A 21,889-nucleotide genomic window follows, 5' to 3' on the forward strand; every position below is an offset into this window, starting at 1 on the left:
TGAGAGGAAGAAATTTCTGATGAACATGTGCATCTGTCGCACAAGGGTAATTAACATTCAAAATTAAAATAGGAAGATGTATTAAATATTATACATTAAATTTATATTTTTTAATAATAATAAAGAATGTCTTATTCTTCACAATAAAATATTAAGTAAAAGCATACCATAGTTATTAATAAACAAATTGCTAAATAATGTATATGATAATTTAATTAACAATTTATTTAAAAATCTCTAATAAAAATTTATGTTTAAAAATAAATTTCAATTGCAGTGTAATTTTGCTAATTAAATTATATATATTCTACTTTAGTTTTTAAAACGTCAAGACTATAAGTGTTCAGGTGCATTTAGCGATATTAATATAATTATTAACATAAGTGTTTCTCGTTCCCTTCGGACCAAATGATATCTCGCGAATGCTTTTACCGTAAAAAGCGCAAGGAAATATTTCTCATAAGATTCGCCGACTTTTAACAAATTCGTGCCATAACGACCATCTACGAAACGTGCAAATATCGTCCTTTACTTTCCGCAAAAAATGCATTTCTCTCACAGATCTACGATTTATAATTTTAAGAGAATAATTGCACATTTCTCGAAATGACATCGAGTATAAAATAAAATCGTTTATTATGTCTCATAAAATTTACTATTTTATTGTTAATATTTATTCTTTCGAAAATAGAGAACAATTACATATTATTATATTTGTATTACTAAGAATTTTGATAATATTGGAATCTTCTACAAACGCGAATTTGAAATAGATTTTGAGATAAATGTAAAATTATCCAGCCAAAGCGTAATTCGAGCTTTTAATAAAATAATGAAGATAAGTAATATCGTTAATTTTAAAACTAATTCAACAGTAAGCCAGAACAAGAGATCGAATTAAACAACTTAAGAGATTAATCCACTTGAATTTCATCTGCATCTAAAATTAAGTGAAACTATTGAGTTGTAATTTCAACTAAATTTTATGTAATACTTCATTACAATATGATATTTTATGTAATACTTTATTTTACTTGTGTGTAATATATATTTTCAAAAATATTGTTCGACTAAATCTTTTTTTTCCCTTCATAATGGAAACTCAACCGATCGACGAAAAGTCGAGGAAGGTAAACAGCCGGACGTGGCTCGATGCAAAAAGTAATCTGGAATCTCCGTTCATTCGTCGAAGATCGTCGACTGACGAGAGAAAAACCGACGATGGATATGAGGGTACAGAGAGTGCATATAAGAATTCCGGAAGCGTTCCTCCGCCCGCCATCGCCTTCCACCAATCGCAACGCTAAGAAAACGCGCCAGAAAACATGCCGGAAACTCGGTCGGCTCTTTTTGCGGTCGTTCGTAAGATCCGTGAGTCGCGAGAAAAATCGCAATGGCAAATATCGGATTGGAAGCGATAGATTCATGATCCCGTATGATGACACACACGTCGTCCACGTTGTCACACGCATGTAAAATTATAATTATTCCGAGATTTCGTATCAGTTTTTAAATCACGTTTACGGAAGACACGATTCCAGAATTCTGTACTATAAATTTCAAATAAAACCAAATACTTGGTGACCACAATCGGATAATTGATCAAACTTTAGTTAAAATTCCGTCAGAATTAAAAAAAAAGAGAGAGAGAAAGACAACACCAAAGTTTTCTAAATATTTGTTAGTACTATTTAAAATAAATTCAAATATTCGCAAGGTTATCCGGATTAAATTAGTACAGCATCATTAAATGTTAATATACGTTAAACATTGTAATTGTCACTTAGCATAATTAATATCATAATTATTAACCAATTTAAAATAATACATACGAAATTACACATTGGAACACTTACAAAATAGTCTCATATTAACAAATATCAAATTTAAGAGTTCATAAAATATCATCACGTCTGCGTTATACATGAATTTTATTGCAAAGTTGAATCGTTACGAACACAACATACAATAAAATAATAATTGAACTCTATAACGACTTATCTTATTTATCTCGTTCATAAAGAGATTGCAAATCCATGTTACGTTCGAGCGATAAAAGCGTAAAAATTACATAATCCCGTGCTATTTTCGCGTATAATTCTACCACTATGAACGCGACTAAATCGCCAAGAATACTTAATAAAGTAATAATCCCCGTGAGTTACGGCTGCAATTAATTGTCTCCGATTATCTCGCTGGTAAAACAAAATGTTACGTAAAACAGATCCGGTTTTACACCCCCGTTTTCAAAATTGCGGCATTGCGTTACCCCTGTAGTAACACCCCGGTCCAAAGAAAAAAAAAAAAAAAATACAATGTAATCCGCAGAGTACGGTCGCAGCACTTTTAACGAATGTACTCGCCGAAGAATCCGTGTACAGATTAAACGACCGGCTTAACGAACCTTTGGAGAGTGCACCGGCTTATTCAAGGATTCGACGTTAAGCCGATTCGAAGATTCGGAATCCCACCTCCGCCTCGACTCGATGATCTAATTTCAAAAGCCAGCCCTTTGTGCTCCGCGTGGACGCGCTCGCGCGTCGCACGTGTGTGCGGGACGATAAATCCGCGCCCGAGTTTACCGTCGATTGTAAACGTCCGGCAAAACGACGACCCTAATCGTTACGTACGGGGAAGGCGAGTCTAAAGCGTGTCGAAAGCGCTCGTCGAAAGATTACGAGGCGATCCGGCTGAGTCGTTATTATTATCGGAGAAAAATGTGCCACGGTTCGTGCAAAGCGCCTTTGATCGAATTTATCGATCGCCAATTTGGAAATGTGATCCATATTTTCTCATGCCCTGCACTTATTGAACATAAATTAAGCGCAAAATTTATTGATCAGTTAAGAATCCGCATCCGTCTAAAATCATCTCTTTTTTTTTCTACAAAAAGGCCAACGTTTTCTTAAATTTTGTAATAGATGTTATATTCTCACTTCCTGTATTGATCGGAGATTATGCAAATGTTAAATGCCACAATTTATCTTCGTTTTCACATGATGCCCCAAGCATATTGCGCTATATCGCCGTCTTCATCAATTTAGATTCTGCTATCTCGTAAGAGTCATTAATTTGGTCTAACGAGCTGTGATTAATGAGAGTGCGTAATAATTGTTAGTTCGCTACATCTCGTAAAAGCATTACCTTAGATAACACGATAAACTTACGAAGTAATATAAACTGAATTACACAACAAACATATAATACATCAATATAAGTCCATTTGTCATCTATTTTATGAGACAAGTATACTAAGTAAATGAGTAATATTCGTGAGTAATATTCTTTTGAATCGCAATTTCAAATACTAATTTTTTGGCTTTGCTTAGTGGCTTTAATATAAAACGCGTACTTATTGACAGCGTTTCATTCATAACTTTAATAGTCGTTTTATATAAGTTTCTCTCGGGACGGTCGTATAAATAATCTGGCTTCTCGATGAAGCGCATGCATTACTCTTCCCCTACCTTCCCTTTAGCATTCAACGCGGTGCATTTTTCGACTTTCTTACGAGTCGCGGCCCGCCATTCTTTCGCCCGTTGTGCCTGCCCGCCCTTCCGACGTATCTACTCCGTTGTCCTCAGACAGTGAAAAAAAGCACCTCTCTCCCATATCTGCAGTCAGCCAAAGTTTTGCCTCGCCCCTTATCTGCAACTTACGGGCCATCGCGTCTCTGCACCCTGCGCCTCATCCTCTTTACGCCACGGCATCGGCTCTATCTCGCTGCTTCACGCACACGCATACGCGACGGAAGAATGCGGAAATTGCGATTTCGTCACCAACAGTAAACAACGGTGGCGTCAGTCGTTTATCCGAGAAAAGCTGTATTCGTTCGCTTCATCGAACACACTCCGAGATTTATGATATAATACAGGTGGAAACACTGCATAGGTGCGCTTATCGGCAAAAGCAAAGCTTTGTCAGTGTAAATCTCGTGAAAAATTTTGCCTGGTACAATTCTCCAACAATCAAAAAGATACTATTTTATGCTAATAATATATTAAATTTGTTTAACACAAAAATAATATATATTTAATCCTAAATTCTTAATTGCGATAATCAGAACGTTTCAAATTTTTTTTTTCAAAAAAATCATTGAGTTCTACTTTTTTACATAAAAAAGCTGTATGTTACGTGTATTAATATATTCTAATTTCATGTTTTAATTAATTAATACAGTACAAAATAATTTCAATAATTTTAAATCTGTATGCTATTATTAAAATAATTGTGGGATACGAATAGAGGTCATTTAATTTTACGAATATCACTATTTTATAGAAGCTTCGTTCGAGAACTACATTTCCCAGCCTTCCTCTACGTTAAATCAACCCTGTTCTGTATTCTCGATCGACGTCAGCATCACGTATAAACTAAGAAATAGGCGATCGCGAGCGGAATAATCGGAATAATTCGAAGTACGGTTACGTAAAAGTCGTTGAGTTAGTGTCAAAATGGAAATTCCATTAAGTATGTATTGTCTCTCTTTCCAGAATAATTTCAATGAATTCACATTCTTTTCATATCTTTTCCTTCAAGCGGTAGCAACTGGAAAAATATCCGATTACTTTGTTATTAAAATATCAGTAATTTTTTGATTATATACCTCGATAAAAAAATGTGGAGAAAAATGAAATTATTTTCAGATGGAATTTAAGAGGCTTTATTTCAAAAGCTAACTCTTTAAAATGTATATCAAGGATTTAGCTTCTAACGCAAAATGTTTGCTGTTGAAAATCTATTCTGCAGTTTTGAGGCAATCCAAATAATAATCTCTGATTTTAATCCGTTAATATCAGTTGAAAGCTAGTTGAAAACAGCTGTGCATCTAAATAATAGTACCGATGCGAAGAAAGTAATCCTATAAATAAACGGTCAGTGATCAGGCAGCATTAAACGACCAGGAGAAGACCCGCAATAAGCAAACAATGTATACGTACATACAGTGCTTTTAGAGAGTTTGAATGCTCGAGCCACCGCGGAGCCGTTCAACGTGCGGTTAATTATGTGCAATTAATTCGTTGCTTGGCCTTTTAATCGAATTTTCTCTCGCATTCACCTGTGCACTAGTCTATGTGTACTCGATTATGCAACTGCGATTCCAGCGAGCGTCTCAATGAATGAAATTCCATTTGTACGTTCACTTTAAACGTACTCGCGTTCAATTACATGCATAACTGTAATAATTATTATTACATGTGTTACAGAGACTCCACAGATTCCACATATGCGAAGAAAATGTAATGCGGTCCCTAGCATAGAGAAGAATTATTACGCAACGCCTATAAATTTACCAAGACTCATCGAGGTTATATATGTATATCAATGCAGCGTATAATAACGATAAGAGAGTTCATGATACAAATCTCTCACTTTATTAACTTTTTTCGAAGCGGTTAAGATACGAAAGCTTCTTAGCCGCGAAATATGCTCATCCAAATTATCTTCTGCGCGGATTTTCTAAATGCGAAAGCTTTCGCAAACCACGACTTAATCGCATTAAAGATACTTTTCATAAGTACATTAACAAAAAAAGGACTATTTATTTGACTGGAACGGAAAAGCAGGATAAATGTGGGAAAAAGCGATATGGTTTGTTTAAGGAGCCACGATCAAAAAGTCCGCAATGATTTGCTAATTATGATATTAGATAACTTGGACTTACAATTGCGGATAAATTGATCCAAATATCTTCCTTCTCTTGACAATGGAGATGAGAAAAACACGCGCGGTAATCACTTTTCACAGAAATTTCAACTGGATGCTCGTGTTCAGTTGTTTCATAATAATTTTCTTGAATGCGACTGATCCAGATACATAACATCAGTATTTTACATCAATTTTAAAATTAAACTTTTAAGTTAATTTTAAATTAAATGATTTAATAATAACAGTGATATAAAAACCGATAATGTTATATTACAAGACATAATTAATGAAATTGGTGGCTTATCAGTAAAATTTCAATTATCTCATATTATTAATTATCTTGCTTCTTTTAAAGTAAAAAAAAATCTTTTTTACAGCGTATTATATTTAATGATAAAAAAATTGTTTTAATTGCATCTGTCATTGTATTGTTACTTTAAAAAAATCTCATGGCTTTTATATTAAATATAACTAAAACTCTCAAAATAAAGAAAGGTGGATATTTAATTATACAATTTCTTACTTCAATATATAAACCATTTCTTTGCATTTCTTTCAACGTATTATGATTCTTTAATTAATCGTTTCCATTACGGGACGATCATACCATGGATTACAAATGAAATTGGATTGCAAACTTCGTGGTGCATCATTAATGGGATAACTTCCACTCTCGAAGGATATCTAGTTAGTTTAGATCGGACTTCGACAGTGTTCAACTATGATCGCTATTAACGCGACAAGTGATACGAAGTCGTATTACACGAATTCGCTTTCATATGACGATTGTATTTATTGCCCAATTACTAAATTTACTACACAAATTATTTCCGCGCGCAATAAGATATTTTAGATTCAATATAACATGATAACTTGTTCACATCAATTATTCTTTCAATCTTAAAATTCTTTTGAGTCGGAAAGTTTTCAAAGAAGACATTTGTAACGAGTGAGATTAAAAATAATCCTATCAAAAATTATAATGAAGATTTTTAATTCAATTTCCGCGAACTTCGAACTTTTTCTCTCCACGCTTTATCAAATTGGTCGGCAATTCATAAATTATTGATCGCTCAGACTTAACGCGCCATTAGAGTTCTTAACTCGCAATTAATTTCCTCTAAACATCGCCGGCCAATCACAAACTTTCCTCACGTCGTTATACGACTAACTTCAATCCTCAGAGAACCACCCAATCTTCGTAAGAGTTACCTAACTCAACAAGGATCATCATCGACTAGAGAATTATTCTGCTAAATCGTGCAGCAGTTAGCGTTGATCGTCCGTAAAATAATTTCGCGCGACAATCATTTCCTCGCGTCAATTAATCGTTATCTGCGACTTGTTGATCTCCCTCTTAATCTTGCAATGACTTTATAGTTTCACGAGAGTTTTGACATGCATTGTCGATCAAATTGCATTTGTTGATTGATCAGTCTATACGAATCTAATTTCTGATTTGTCATCGATTTTAGCATCTTTTATTTACAAGTAATAGTTCACAAATCACAAATTTGTATATATAATTAATAAACTTTTAAATAAGAAAATATAAACCAAACATGTGAAATTATTTGTGATTTTATAATTCACCTTTCAAAATTCACTGAACTCTGCGCCGAATGGAATTTAATAAAATTATTTATAAACGTCCAAAAAAGTTTTCAACCAAATAAGTGCCAAAAGATATATTCATTGAGAATTCTAGTCAGTATCTATTCTTTTTACTTGTCACAAATAATTCTATAATATAACAAACATCATAATTCAAATAAAATTTCAATTGAAGCAACATGAAACCACCAATTTCCATCCCTAACTTATTTTCTCGATCGCTGCATCTTCCCACCCTTTAATCCTCTAGCCTTGACACTTTTCAGAGATACTTTTGCTCTCAAATTGCGCGCCGTTGTTCGTTCGCCAATTAACCGATCCCGCTACCTCCACGATCCCGTTTCACCCCCGATACGACACTGCCGCGAATTTTCTCTCTCTCTCTCTCTCTCTCTCTCTATCACGCTTTCTCTTGTCAAATTCAGCTTATCACCGACACTTGTTAACTCTCGACAAAATTCTCTTGATCCTCTAATGCCCGCAAGTGCTGGATAAAGTTGAAGTGTGGAACTCGCGCGAGAATCTCGAGTTGAGATTTCGAATGCGTGTCTGACGACGCCGATCTCGTCGGTCTAGTAGGAAAGAGATAGAAAGAGAGAACGCGGGGAGAGAAGTCGTGGGATCGACGTCGCGTTGTACGTGGTCAGTTCGGCGTCGTGGAGCGCACTGAGAGAGTGTAACAGCCCCGCCCGCTCGCTATGAGGAAACTCGACGCCCGGCGTCGCGTAGATTCATCCCCATCGGTTGCCCGGAGCAACGCCGGCGTACACGGGGAGCGACGCAACGCGAGCGCGACGCAAGCGTCCCAGACAGCCACCCCGGAGTCCCAGACGATGCGTCGCGTCGCGTCGCGTCGCATCGCGTCAAGCGCCGCGCCGAACTAGAAAGTGCGTGCCGGAAGCAGAAGAATCTTACCCCGCCTGTGGTCGAATCGAACCTGTAAATCATTCCAATCGTATCTGATCGGTCAAGAAGAAACTACGGAATTTTCAACTTTATTCCCTGTCTTCCGCCAGATCGCTCGCTATAATTCTTATTTATGATTGCTATCGGTTATAATTATACTTGTGTTTCTTAACAGTTAATCTTTTTCCGTAAGTTTTTCGAACATAAAAACAATTCCGACTTTACAAGAGCAGCAATTATAATCACGCATATTTTCTTTTAACTAAATTCCATCATTATCATCTCAATAATCAACCTCAACAATTATCAACTGAATCATTTTTGGTATTTAAAAAAATAAGTATTTATTATTCGCCTCAAAAGATAATTTATAATTAATCGAATAACATTGTAATCTAATTGGTCTTTTCTGACTCAATAAAATTTTGATTTTATTAGTCTCTATTAGTTAGAGAGAAAACACAATACGAAACGTCATATACATGCAATACTGAAGCGCATCGGAGCAGTTTGTGCATGCCGTATGCCCGTCGCGCACATATCGTATTCAGATATTCATTTTTACATCCATAACAAAAGCATTAACCGTTACTGCAGCACCGCGTGCATTAAGGTCGATGCGATAACATAAACTGAGACCCACGATCCGCAGTACGCAGCGGGAGAGATATTCTGAATCACTGATCGAGTTCTGCGAATTCGCAAGGCGGTGAGCTCGCACACGCTTCGAGTGCATCGGCTTACCGCGGACACCTCGATGCAGATATGCGGATAATGCGCCTATCCTCTGTCGTGTGTGCATTAAGCTACGTTTCTGCTACACTCCCCGAAAGAAATCCTCTCTGTCATCTTCGAAATCCGTTTTTACTTTTGGAGAATATTATTGAAGCATCCTGGAAACGCGGATACAGAAACATTTTCCCGGATTACATACTAATATATTATACTGTTTGAATAAGTAATAAAGAATAATGGCTCATATTTCCATCTAAAAAGAGAAAAAAAATGCTAATATGTAATATAGCAAAGAGTAATGAATATTTGAAAATAGATATCCATGTCGTAAAAAATTTTTCTTTTAATGAAAAGCTGATTATATATACCGCTGCACAGATTATAATCAAGCATTGCATCGAACTGATCATTTGCGCTATCAAACACACGACCGTCAACAGTTCAGTTATTGACTTTCGAACTTCGCTGGATCCTCCATTCGATCCCCCTACTGTGCTAAACCTGTACGATGTATGAGCACGCATAAGCCAACGCCTGAATTGAAACCCGATCGTCCCGTCATCTTCATCGCGTCAACAACAGCGGATGTCTTTGATCGCGTCTCGGTTCCACGCGTGGTTAGATTTCAAATATCGACTGCAACTAGTTATCGTACGGCATGATCGATCCCGCGGAGCGCTCTACAAACATTAATCTTCGGTCGTCTGACTATATCGCTCGACACCACGTCGTAGTAACTTCCATCAATTCGCCGCCGCGTAATTGAATCGCCAATTAAACGTTTCCAGCCGGTTTTAACTCGAATGTAAAAAAAAATACCGAGGGAAGTCGGCTGTCCATCTAGAGGGACGTTAAACTCGATTTGCGAGTCGTAACATTATAAATTACAGCGTAATTATATTTAATATTCTTTCGCAACTAGATTTCCGTAACTATTTACGAAAATGTCTCGATAGTTTTTCCCCCGACCTTTAAGAACGATTTCATGATTTTTATCTAATTTATTTTGAAGTCCCCGATTGACAAGAATTAACCGTTATCACTTGCAAATAGAAACGACATTAAATAATGCATTATAAATGTATTTCTTCACGGCGCACTTCTCGCGGCTGAAGCAGCCAACACATTGCATGCTAACTGCAGATACAGTTTATGCGAGATGACAGAATGATTGATGTTACAATTGAAAAGGAGTAAGTTCCAAATATTCCCTGATGGGCGTGTTAATCGACATCTGCTAGTAGTCTGTAGAACGAGATCTCATTCATGAATCATATTTTCATAATTCCTCCGCAATTCCTTCTATTCTTTACTTTTTGTATCTATAAAATTCCAAATTTTTTGTTCTGCAAAAAATACTCATGTTCATTCTTTTTCAAATTAGGTATTACTATTACGTTCTCATGTAGATCAACATAATTGACGGACTTCACTAAACTTAATATCGCAGCATACCTAATTATGAGTCGCTATCAAATTCGCTTAACCTTCTGACGTCGCGCCATTTTGCACATGGTAACTGTTCCGTTATAATTAAAAACTAATAAAAAAATAATAGATATTTTTTGTTTGCATCGATGTACCAATGATTTCGAACTAATTTAAATCCTAATTCATTAATTAATTTTTATAAAATTATTTGTTTTTTATTTAATTTTAATAAATCTAGAATTCGGCGGAAAATATTCGTCTTCAGCGTCTGTGTGCTTCACATATTCTTCTTCGCACAAGATTAGCAGAAAATTAATTTGCGACTGACATTAGTCTGATATCTTGAATGCGGAATAAATAAACATTTATTTGAAATAATTGCTATTTCCGCGATGACAAGCGGAAGCTGCTAAATTGGGTTCCGAAAAGGTGTTAAGTGACAATGTCGTCGAGAAGGGGATACGCAGAGTTTCTCATTATATACCTGTCTAATTTTCTTTTCATCAACTTCGTCGTCCTCCGTATTCTTTCCATTAAAATCCACTTTAATTACAAGTATTCTACCGTACATTCCCTCGCAAGAAAATGCTGAGTACATTTTACGTAAACGACATACCACTAGCAGACTAGCAAAATACGTTTTATTAAATATTTCTTATCAGTTTCTTCTAACACAGAACTAATAATTTTAAAAAAAGTACTAAAAAATAATACACTCAATATACGTAAAAAATTCAGGCATGAAGGCCTACATGCTTACATGCTTACATGCCTACCTGCATACATCTATACATACATACTTAACTGTCTACACGCATGCATGCATACCTGCCTACCTGCTTGCATGCATACATGCCTACATGCCTACCTGCCTACATGTGTACATGCATACATACATACCTGCCTACCCGTTTACATGCATACATACATACAACGACGTCAGCATGTAGGTAGGTAGGCATGTATGTATGTATATAGGTATGCAGGCATTTTGGCAGGTAGGCATGAAAGCATGTATGCATGTAAGCATGTAGGCAGTTAGGCATATAGTCACGTATGCATGTAGGCATGTATGTATGTAGGTGGATAGGCATGTAGGCATGTATGTATGTAAGCAGGTATGCATGTAGGTAGGTATGTATGTATGTATGTATATGTATGTATAATTAAACTTTACATTTGTTTACTCAAAATTGCAGAAGACGTAGGATTGATTAATGTAAAGCGAAAGATAAAAGAGACAGAGATAGAAAGAGAGAGAGAGGGAGAAGCAAGAATGTATAATTACAGAAAGAGAAACATAAAGATAAATAACGAGAGAGGAAAAAAGAAGATACATAATATTAATCACCTATTGTATATAAATATAAATCCATAAAAATATAAGTAAATAATATATGTATATATATATTCAAAATTGCAGAAACCGTAAGATTGATTAAAGTAAGCGAAAGATAGAGAAAAGCAAATTGCAATTATTTTTAAAAAATAAAAAGTCAAATAGCGCGCGCGCAGCGTGCGTCTGTAGTGTTAATTAAAAATCGTAATCCATTAAGAGTATTTAACTATTTCGGAAATGTATTCTTTCAAAATATTTAAATATTAAACGAATTTCGGCTTGACAATCCGCGCGATGCAACGTGCCTTATCGAGCGTCAGCAAATGCAAATCAAATCCACTATTGCGGAAAACGGGCTGCGAGAGAAAAGGGTACAATCTGATAGTTCACAATAAATGAACGAAACGTGGCGGCTAGCTCCCGCGAAAGTTCTACAGCGCAGAAGAGGAAACGAGAAAGAGGAATAGTGCCGCTAGCTATTCACCTAAATCTGACTGAACTGCTCCGGTTTTTAATACAATCCATTGACTATCGCCAATATCTCTATAAGAAACATTTTTTATGACCTTACTCCTAAATAGCTTAGTTCATTGATAATATTCATTAAACAAAAACCTATTAGCTCGTGAATATCATTAGTAAGGAACTTATTGTATAGACATTAATTTAATTAAATAAATGTAAAATTTGTTCCAAAAATCTAAGTCTACATTTTATCTAAAGATAAAAAAAATTTTAAAGAACTTTGCGCTCGTTTCTCGATACATAACATATATCCCAAGGTGATTAGAAACGAATTAGAAATCAAGTAATGCAACATAACTAATCTCAAACTAATGGACGTAATACAATCACTTTATCACTTTAAAAAGTATCCATCCATAATGTGTTCAAATTTCAATTTATCATAATAACCAGAATTTACTGCAACGCTTCCCAGCCTCCGATAGTACCAAGAATGTGGCATTAAATGATAGCACGATGCAAGATGCGCTACTCTTAGGACTACATAAATGCATCGCATCGGATAATTAACGTGTATTGCCGGCTGTACGGGATGCACCTGCGCACCTGTTATTTATCTCATCTGCGCGAGTATGCGATTTCTTATGCCTCTACGACATCCGCTCGCAATTTGCTGATGGTAGAGTACCGGACGTGACGAACGGATATAGCTCATGTTTTTGCGAATCCCGTAGATTATCTCAAAATGAGAACGAACGTAAGTACGATGTCTTAAATAATTGAAAAATTTGTTTAGCTCATTTATATATCGCCCTTTTTCAGCAGAAACATTAGAATAATTTATATATATATATATATTGTATATAATTAACAAAATTAACAGATTTTGAGTTAATTCATATATATATATATATATAGATATATATATATATATGAATTAACTCAAAATCTGTTAATTTCATTTTTATAAAATATTTAAATCTTTTCAAAGAATTATTTTTTTCAAGATGGTACATAATCTAATTTTATCTGATTTTAAATTTTATTCGTACGATATAATAAAACTTCCAATATTTAAGCGTAAAATGAGAATCAGTGAATCATACACTGCAAACCCAAGTGATAGTTTTACACACTTTAAGTGTGTAAACTAATGTAGTCACTTTTTACGCATTTTACGCATCTGTACGTGTGTATTCATCTTTATCTGTGTAATTGTACACACTTTACTGTGTATTTTTACAATTACACAGATAGAGACGAATACACATGTACAGATGCGTAAAAAGTGACTACATGAGTTTATACACTTAAAGTGTGTAAAACTACACACTTGGGTTTGCAGTGTATTTACTATTAAACACGTGCTTAAGTTTTCTGGTACAAGTAACTCGGAAAGGGGGCGGGGAATGCTTCTTAATACGCGAATGCACACGCGGGTGCATACGCACAGGCGCGTTTCATGGGAGTGTATTCTACGTTATAATAGAGAACTCAACGGCAACCAACTGCGCGCTTATTATTTCGAGTTTCGAATTACTACTCCCAAACGCCTCGAGATACCACACGGCCGTCGAATAAACCTGGTAATACTCAAGCGACTCATAGCGTGAAATTCGCATGATTGCCGAATTCGACAAAAACATCTGGAAGGCAAACTTGTTCAACCAAAGGCCATTTCCTTCCTCGGGTCCTAGTTTCACAGATTATTGTAGGCAGGTCATCTCCGAGCAACCAAACTCTTAAATCATATCATAATAAAAGCGGCTGACCGATCGCGTGAAGTTTGTCTTAATTTTTAAAGGTGTAAAGTTTTATCTTACTAAAGATGTGCTAAGTGATTATAATTATCAATCAAAGCACGATAAAAATTGTTAAAAAAATAATACACCAAAAGATACAAATACTTTAAAGAGAATATCATTCTTGCTTGAAAATCAAAACAGTAAACGACATAATGCCCATTTCTCGTGTCTCGAAAAATCTAAAGGATTCTGTTATCAGAATGCACTATGTGTCTAGAGATTAAAACGAACGCTGCTGGAATGCTACTCATTTTCCTCCATCGTACTGGCCGTCATTATACGCGGATTATCTCCACTGGTAGTAAAATAAAAAACTTCGACGCGAGCGCGATCGTAAAGATTTATGGTCGAGTTTACCGGCGAGCGAACAAAGTTTTAGCGAATTACAGAGGAAGGCGTGCGCGCTAACTGCACGACTTCTATGAGTGTATGTTTGTTTCGGAATATTCTCTCGGTACTAAACCTTTCGCACTGCTAATTAATCGAAAGCCCAATTGCATTATCTTTTAAGTGCAAATATTTTCTTTTAAATTCGTGCTGTCAACACTTTTTCAAACTTAACTCGATTATGAATTGCATATGGTATTCTTCAAAAATTAAATTTAAAAAATTACTTTGGATTAAACGTTACAATAAAATGTTAATTTTTTGTTATTTGATATTAATAAAAAATGGCGACTTAAAGTACGATTTATAATGCATATAAAAAGAAAAAATGTTTAATAATATTTAATAATTATATAATTTATGAATCTTGAAAACTAATAATTTTCAAATAATTCTTTATAAAAAATATACACGTAATGTCTCAATAGTTGCATAAATAAATTTTTTATATTTGTAAAATTTGCGATTATTTTTGTAACTTTTATTTCCTGCAGACAAATTTGAAAATTCCTATTTTTCATCAACAATAATTGTGCGATAAGCGAGACGTGTGCATTGGCCACAAAACCGTAATATGTTGCGGCAAACGGATAAGCGCGGTAATGTCAGAATGACGTTCACGTAGTTTTTCATCAGGCTGTTATTTCAGGGGATGGTGAACGCGATACATTACGTGCAAGCTGAATATTTTCCATTCGATCAGACAGGACGGCAAAATCAATTCGACGCACAGTCGACCGCGCGTGGGTGTAATGTAAATAGCGATTGGAGCAACAATGGAGTCCCGCACTGTATTCTCCTCTCGCAAGAAGGATTCTGGGACCTTACATTTTTATGATACCCAAGAGCGCTTTTCCAACCAACGATACCCAGTTGAGAGCTTACTTTTCGCAAGTGGAAATGGTTTTCATTCCAACGTCGATTTAAACGACGGTATACATCATAAATCATGTAAAATTTAATCTTTGAGAAGCGCGTTAATGAGTAATTAATGCTACCTTTCAAAATTACTAGCGATAGTTAGGACGCGATTCTTCTCTTGTTAGAAAAAAATTTAGCCTTGGAAATTATCTACGTTGCAACTTCAGCTTTAGTTACTCAAGAAAATTTTATCTCATAAAGTTTTAAACCCTCCATTGTTCTCGTATAAGACAGACGCTCAGCTCACATTCGATTTTTTTTTATTGTTACAGACATAACATAAAAATTAACTCTGAAACTTTCTGACTTTTTATCTACAACCTTCTAGAGTATATTTATAACATAGTTGTTTTCTCAATTTCGTTTCGTACAATTTTTGTTAAACTTCGAAAATGTCGACATATCTGAGTCTGAGCGCAGTGCTTATGACAAGAACAAATACATCTAGCTGATATGACCTGCGTTGTTGCTTAAAATTGCCTTGATATAGAAGTGTCGAGAGTCGAGCGTCAAAACGTATGCAGTGATATGTTTAATAATTTTCCTAAAGCTGTTTCATTACCAATATTAAAAATCTATAGTTAACGTTACATGTGCCGAATATTCCTGAGACATTTGATAAGATATGTCGAATTTAACTTGCAACTTAGATCAGGACCCAAATAAAATCTTGATATATACCAGATTCAGTGTATCAAATCCAAATTATTTAGGTCTTTCCCGTGTAACGGACAAAAAAAATAAATAATTTGTATAAAAAAAATAATTAAAAAATTAAATGTTATAATAAAAAAATATAGATCTTGTAAAGACACAAATAATTAACGACATTATATGATTATAGCTGAACCTTCGTGCTAATATTTTTAGTGTGATTTTATACACTATAATCTTGAGACTTTCGTGGCCATTGATTCTATCGTTATAAAAAATTTCTGAATAAATATCGCGTATTGAATCAACGTTGTGCCGACGTTTCGCAAACATTGCAGTTCGCATCATCAAGGCTGGGTGCCTCTGATACTACTAAGTAGCCCTTAGATGCAAGTCCTGATGATGCAAGCTGCAATGTTTGCGAAACATCGGCATAAACTATTCCAGTACGTGGCATTCCGGAAACATTCCATAATGATTTTATATTATTTTGACATTATCGACGATTATACTTCTAGGACAAAAATTATGTACGGTGAAAATCAGAACCGAATTAGACCGCATTCGAATTTGATCCGGCTATGCACATTCGATTTCTTGATAAGGAATGTAACGAATAATTTATTTGGCCCTGATTACGTATGCCGTTTCTGGCATTGATATAACGGTAAGAAAGATCTATATCGTTTACTATTTTTATTTCTATTATTAATAGTTTTTTTTTTCGACGATTATGTCTGTGTAATTTAAGAAAATTATATAGCAACGTCGCCATAATATTATACAATGGCACACTAGACGCGGCGCAGCGACGAATCATAAAATGCTATTAAATATACAGAATGAGACACAATAACTATTACCACTTAAGTATCTTCGATATTTTTAAATAATCCAAATACACAAATTATAACTAAACATATTAATATTTCTTTTAACAAAATTAAAAAATAAATTTTTTCGTTGCTGTAAAAAACCTTCCTTCTTAAAATGTATTCGCATTTGATTTATACAATACAATTTATATAATACAAAATTATATAGTACATAAATTGACAGTAAAAACGCTTAAGGACTCAAAGCTGAATGATGTACGCTAATTGTTTATTTCGTTAACATTTATCGTACAGACATTTTGGCGCATGGGTTTCGGCCATCATAAATGTACTCTATGAAAATAATGGTTCAATCATCAGTTGAACATAGTCTGTAGATTTGAGTTATGTCTATATTCAACTGTGACTGCGTACAGTTGGTGTGAAAACAAGCTGTGATGATAATATCAAAGATGACTGGATATCTACAGAATCGATAACAAGTCACTTGACAATTAATTAATTAATGAAAAATAATTTTTTTTGTCTTTTTTAAATTGTAATTAATTAATTGTCAAATGAGTTGTTATTGTGTATGGAAATGAGTTAGTTAATTATATATGCAAGTAATTTTCCGTTTTTCTTTTATACGTACATCAAAATTTTTAACTTTGATCGATACTGTAGATATCCAATCATCTTTGATATCATTATCACAGTTTATTTATACAAAAAAACATCTCGCCTTGATTACCTAATAATGCACTAGACTTAATTACGTATTATGTTCTTAGAATACACTGATGATGGTCAGTAGGCACCAAGACACGAGTGAGTAATGTTCGATGAATAACATCAAACACAATGCAAAATGAAATAGAGCATGTTCAGTGAAATCAAAACACAATGCAAAATGAAATAAAGCATGTTCAGTAAATTCTGGAAATAATCAATTCTTGGTAACGTTGTGAGTAAAGAAACATCTTTCATAAAATGCGGTTGTTCACTAGAATGTGTACAAGTAAAGCACGTCTTGATGGCAAAACTGTTGTGATAACGGGAGCAAGTGATGGTATTGGCAAGGAGACTGCTAGAGATTTATATGCAAGAGGTAATTTTTTACTAAAATAATAATTTAAGTCATTGTCTAAAAATTTAAAATTCAAATAGATATTAACGTAGATAAAATGTAAATTTATTATTGATCAAGAGACAACGACAATGCCAAATTACATTTATTATTATCATAATTATATGTAACCATGTTTAAATAATATTTTATAATACTAAAACTTGTTTCTTTGCTGAAGAGAACATTTTTCAGTTTTTTCTTACGTCATTTAGAACACTGTAAAAATCTTTTACAATGTTGACAATAAAAAGTACTCTTAAAAACATTTGTTTAAATAACATGTGTATTTAGGCGCTAGAGTAATTCTAGCTTGTAGAAATATGGAGAAAACAAATAAAGCAGTTGAAGATATAAAAAATAATCCACCTTCAAGGTAACTATATAAATTTGTATCATAAGAATCAATTAATTTGTTTTATTTTTCACTCCTTTATACATATACGCGCGCGCTCTCGTGTGTGTGTGTGTGTGTGTGTGTGTGTGTGTGTGTGTGTGTGTGTGTGTGTGTGTGTGTGTGTGTGTGTGTGTGTGTGTGTGTGTGTGTGTGTGTGTGTGTGTGTGTGTGTGTGTGTGTACACCATGATTATCTTAATTAGATTTTTGCGTGTTGTAAAGAATTAGCAATGTAATTCTAGGTATCTGTGTGATAAATTTATGGTTATTTTCAGGCTCACAAAAGATGAATATAAGAATAACGTAGGTGAATTGGCAATTTATTTTCTAGATCTAAGTAGTTTGAAGAGCGTAAGAGAATGCGCTAAAAACTTGCTTACCAACGAAGCAGCTATTCACATACTTATAAATAATGCCGGTGTTGTTGTTCCAAATGTTCAAAAAACGAAAGACGGACATGAGATGACACTACAAGTCAATTATCTTAGTCATTTTCTTTTGACACTTCTACTTTTGCCAAAAATGCAATTATCTTCTCCCAATTGCAGAATAGTTAATGTCTCATCGATTACACATTTTAGTATGTAAAATAATATGAAAGTATGTGAAGTAATATGAAATTTATAAATAAACTAAAATGTCTTTCATTTACATTCAAGATTTGCATTTAAAATACAATTATAACACATAAATAATCACGTCTATAAAGCTGGCATAGCCACTTTAGCACAATCAAATAAAACTTATATAGAAATTTAGTGCACTTTTGTTGCTAATTAATTGCTCCATTTCCGATTTTGTTGCTCCAGCCGATTCGTAAAAAATAGAGGCTGTGCCAACTTAAAATTAAGTTAGCACAACCAAAAAATTAAAAAATTAAAATTAATTAAAAAATTTTTTTTAATTAAACAAATGTGATAGATTCCTTTAGATCTAATTCGTTGCTAATTAGTTGCTCTATTCCTGAATTTTTTGCTCCATTATTAAACCCCCAAAATCACCCCAAAGTTACCCTATAGCAACAAAACAAAGCACAACCAGAAGTGGTTTTCAATTGATAGGAATGGAGCAACAAAATCGGAATTGTTATAAATTGCGAGCAATTATATTATTTATAATTTTAGAACGTTTTGTTGCTATAGGATAACTTTTTGGAGATGGTTTTCAAGTTTCAATAATGGAGCAAAAAATTCGGGAATAGAGCAACTAATTAGATCTAAACGAATCCACCGCATTTGTTTAATTAAAAAAAAAACTTTTTGGTAAATTTCTATATAAGTTTTATTCGATTGTGCTAAAGTGACTGTGCCTTTATATGAGCTTTATAGACGTTAAATAATCTATTATAGCTGCTAACATAGATTTCGATGATATTAATCTGGAAAACCCTACACGACATAGAATTTTTACACGATATACAAAGTATGCACGAACCAAACTGGCAAACATTCTTTTCACTAAAGAACTCGCTCGTCGATTGAAAGGTATAAACTAAAAACATTAATTAGAATAATAGATAACTCATGTTCATTCAATATTAATCAATTAATATTTAACAATTGTTAATGGTTTGTTGTGCAATAAAAAAAAGTTTATCACACAAAGTTATGGAAAGGATAAAAACTGCATAAATTTCGATTTTTAGAAGCAAATATTCACGGAATAAACATATACTCTTTGCATCCTGGTTTAATATGGACCAACGTATGGGACGATGGCTTTACGCGAATATTTTTAAATACGATTATTAGATTTTTTCTAAAGTTATTTTATATAAATGTTGAAGAAGGAGCACAAACAACAATATATTGTTCAGTGGATGAAAAGACAGCTAACGATACCGGACTTTATTATTCGTAAGAATACATTATACATATATGTAATAAAAAATTATTTTCATACATGATATCAATGTAAACATGACTAATTAAATTCCGTAACTTTTTAAATCTTTGTTTTTAAGAAATTGCGGTATTGCAACTGCATCTCGAAAGGCAAATAATTATCAATATGCCAAAAAATTATGGAATGTATCCTGTCGTCTTTTAAATTTAAAACCTGAAGAAGATTTTACCACATTCTTGGAAACCGTCTCACGTCAAATGCTTTAGAAAAATTTTTTATTCTTACATAAAGTATCACGAAAATGTTTAATAAATAAAATGTTTAACACATAACTAACTATAAACACTAATAATTTAAAAAAAATATATATATATATATCAATATATCTATAATAAATACGTAATGTATTTTTTATGGTATTTTGATCATATTGCTTATATTGTGTCTGTACCATGTAATTTCCGAAAAATAAATTTTTCTTACTCATATTTTCGAAAATATTTATTGGTAATGGTTATATTGTCTTATTTTATAAAAAAAACTTATCACTCTTATTTATCATTCCGAGAGTAAGAATCGGGAGAGTAAGAATTATTTTAATACCTTTATATTACTTTTCAATATAATATAGAATAATCTGTTTTCCACAATTTTTTCATTAATTAAATATGTATATTAAAATACATCCTTAAATTAAATAAAATTATTGGAATGTTCTTTGCGTTCAACTGTTTGTCTTTTGCTAAGATTAGCTGTACTTTCTACATGAATCAATGAGTTTATGGAGAATCATGAGTTAGTAAATATCGCTGGTCTTTCTCGCTCTTTCCGGAAACCGGCAATCAGTCCTGAAATAACCCGGAGGGCGACGAAGGAAAACGTCGGCAGATTATTGTCGTTGGTTCGACGCTCGCGGTTTGATGCCAGTACCTAGACGTCGGTATCTAGACATCAGCGTCGGCGTTGTCGCCATTCCGTGGAATCTCCCGTGGGAAATGCGAAAGGTTTATTCCCGCATCATCTCCTCTCGACGAAATTCTCACCGGCACGTTGCGTCGGGTCGCATCTCCGGACGAATGGACTCGCGCGAAAACAAGAACGTACTAGAGTGGATAAAGCGCACCCAGTCGCATTATTAACCGCATATGGAAAAGAGAAGAAACAAATCATTCCCGGATAAGCGGAGACATGCGAGAATTCTCGAAATGTTTGTGAACTCTCTCACTTATAGACTGCGTCGCGATAATCTGTTTCAAGAAAATAAAATAGAGCGTTCTCTAAATTCTGATTCAATTAACATTTCATTATTCAAATGCAAAATTTGTTTTTATGTACAGATGCAGTATTTTATTTAATTCTCGAAAAGATATTACAACACAAAGTTAATAATCTAAGACAATTCAAATTGTACATATTTTTTAATGTATTTCTGAATGTCTTATATCAATATTTAACTTATTATAGAATAAACTCACTTTCTCATATATATGTGTCATCAATTGATAAAATTTTCCATAACCAAACAACGCACAGGGCAGAACCAAAATCAGATTCGAAACCAAAGCGTACTGTCGCATGGCGAACGCCGCATGATGTTCGGATCGCTAAGCATTATTTGAAGCGTACGGAGATGCGACACGGTGCATCGAACAATGAAATCATCGCGATACGGGAAATAGCGTGTAAATGTTTATCCACCATCAAATCGTTCACCGATCATAAATATGTACATCTAACTTGCGAAGTTTTGGAGGGGAAAACAATCGAGCGACCGAAGGGAAGAAAAAGTAAAGCAAAT

The 21,889-nt window shown here is 34.0% G+C and overlaps 2 protein-coding genes across 13 annotated transcripts in view; one reads left to right on the forward strand and one right to left on the reverse strand.

Moving 5' to 3' along the window:
* LOC105837413 overlaps window positions 1-21,889 on the reverse strand; it is a 228,301-nt gene that overhangs the window by 150,863 nt on the left and 55,549 nt on the right. The gene's annotated exons all lie outside the window — the stretch shown is intronic.
* LOC105832887 (retinol dehydrogenase 11) lies at window positions 14,827-20,579 on the forward strand. 2 transcript variants are annotated; one of them, XM_012674205.3, is made up of 6 exons: window positions 14,827-17,832; window positions 18,145-18,226; window positions 18,522-18,826; window positions 19,596-19,730; window positions 19,892-20,102; window positions 20,210-20,579. In XM_012674205.3, exons 1-6 carry the CDS (start codon window positions 17,715-17,717, stop codon window positions 20,355-20,357), a joined length of 999 nt encoding a protein of 332 aa, XP_012529659.2. In that variant the 5' UTR covers window positions 14,827-17,714; the 3' UTR covers window positions 20,358-20,579. The 2 variants fall into 2 exon arrangements, with proteins under 2 accessions (XP_012529659.2, XP_012529668.1); XM_012674214.3 differs by having other exon boundaries at window positions 17,745-17,832; window positions 18,046-18,226.

Source organism: Monomorium pharaonis, chromosome 7 (assembly GCF_013373865.1).
Source record: "Monomorium pharaonis isolate MP-MQ-018 chromosome 7, ASM1337386v2, whole genome shotgun sequence".
Classification (NCBI taxonomy): domain Eukaryota; kingdom Metazoa; phylum Arthropoda; class Insecta; order Hymenoptera; family Formicidae; genus Monomorium; species Monomorium pharaonis.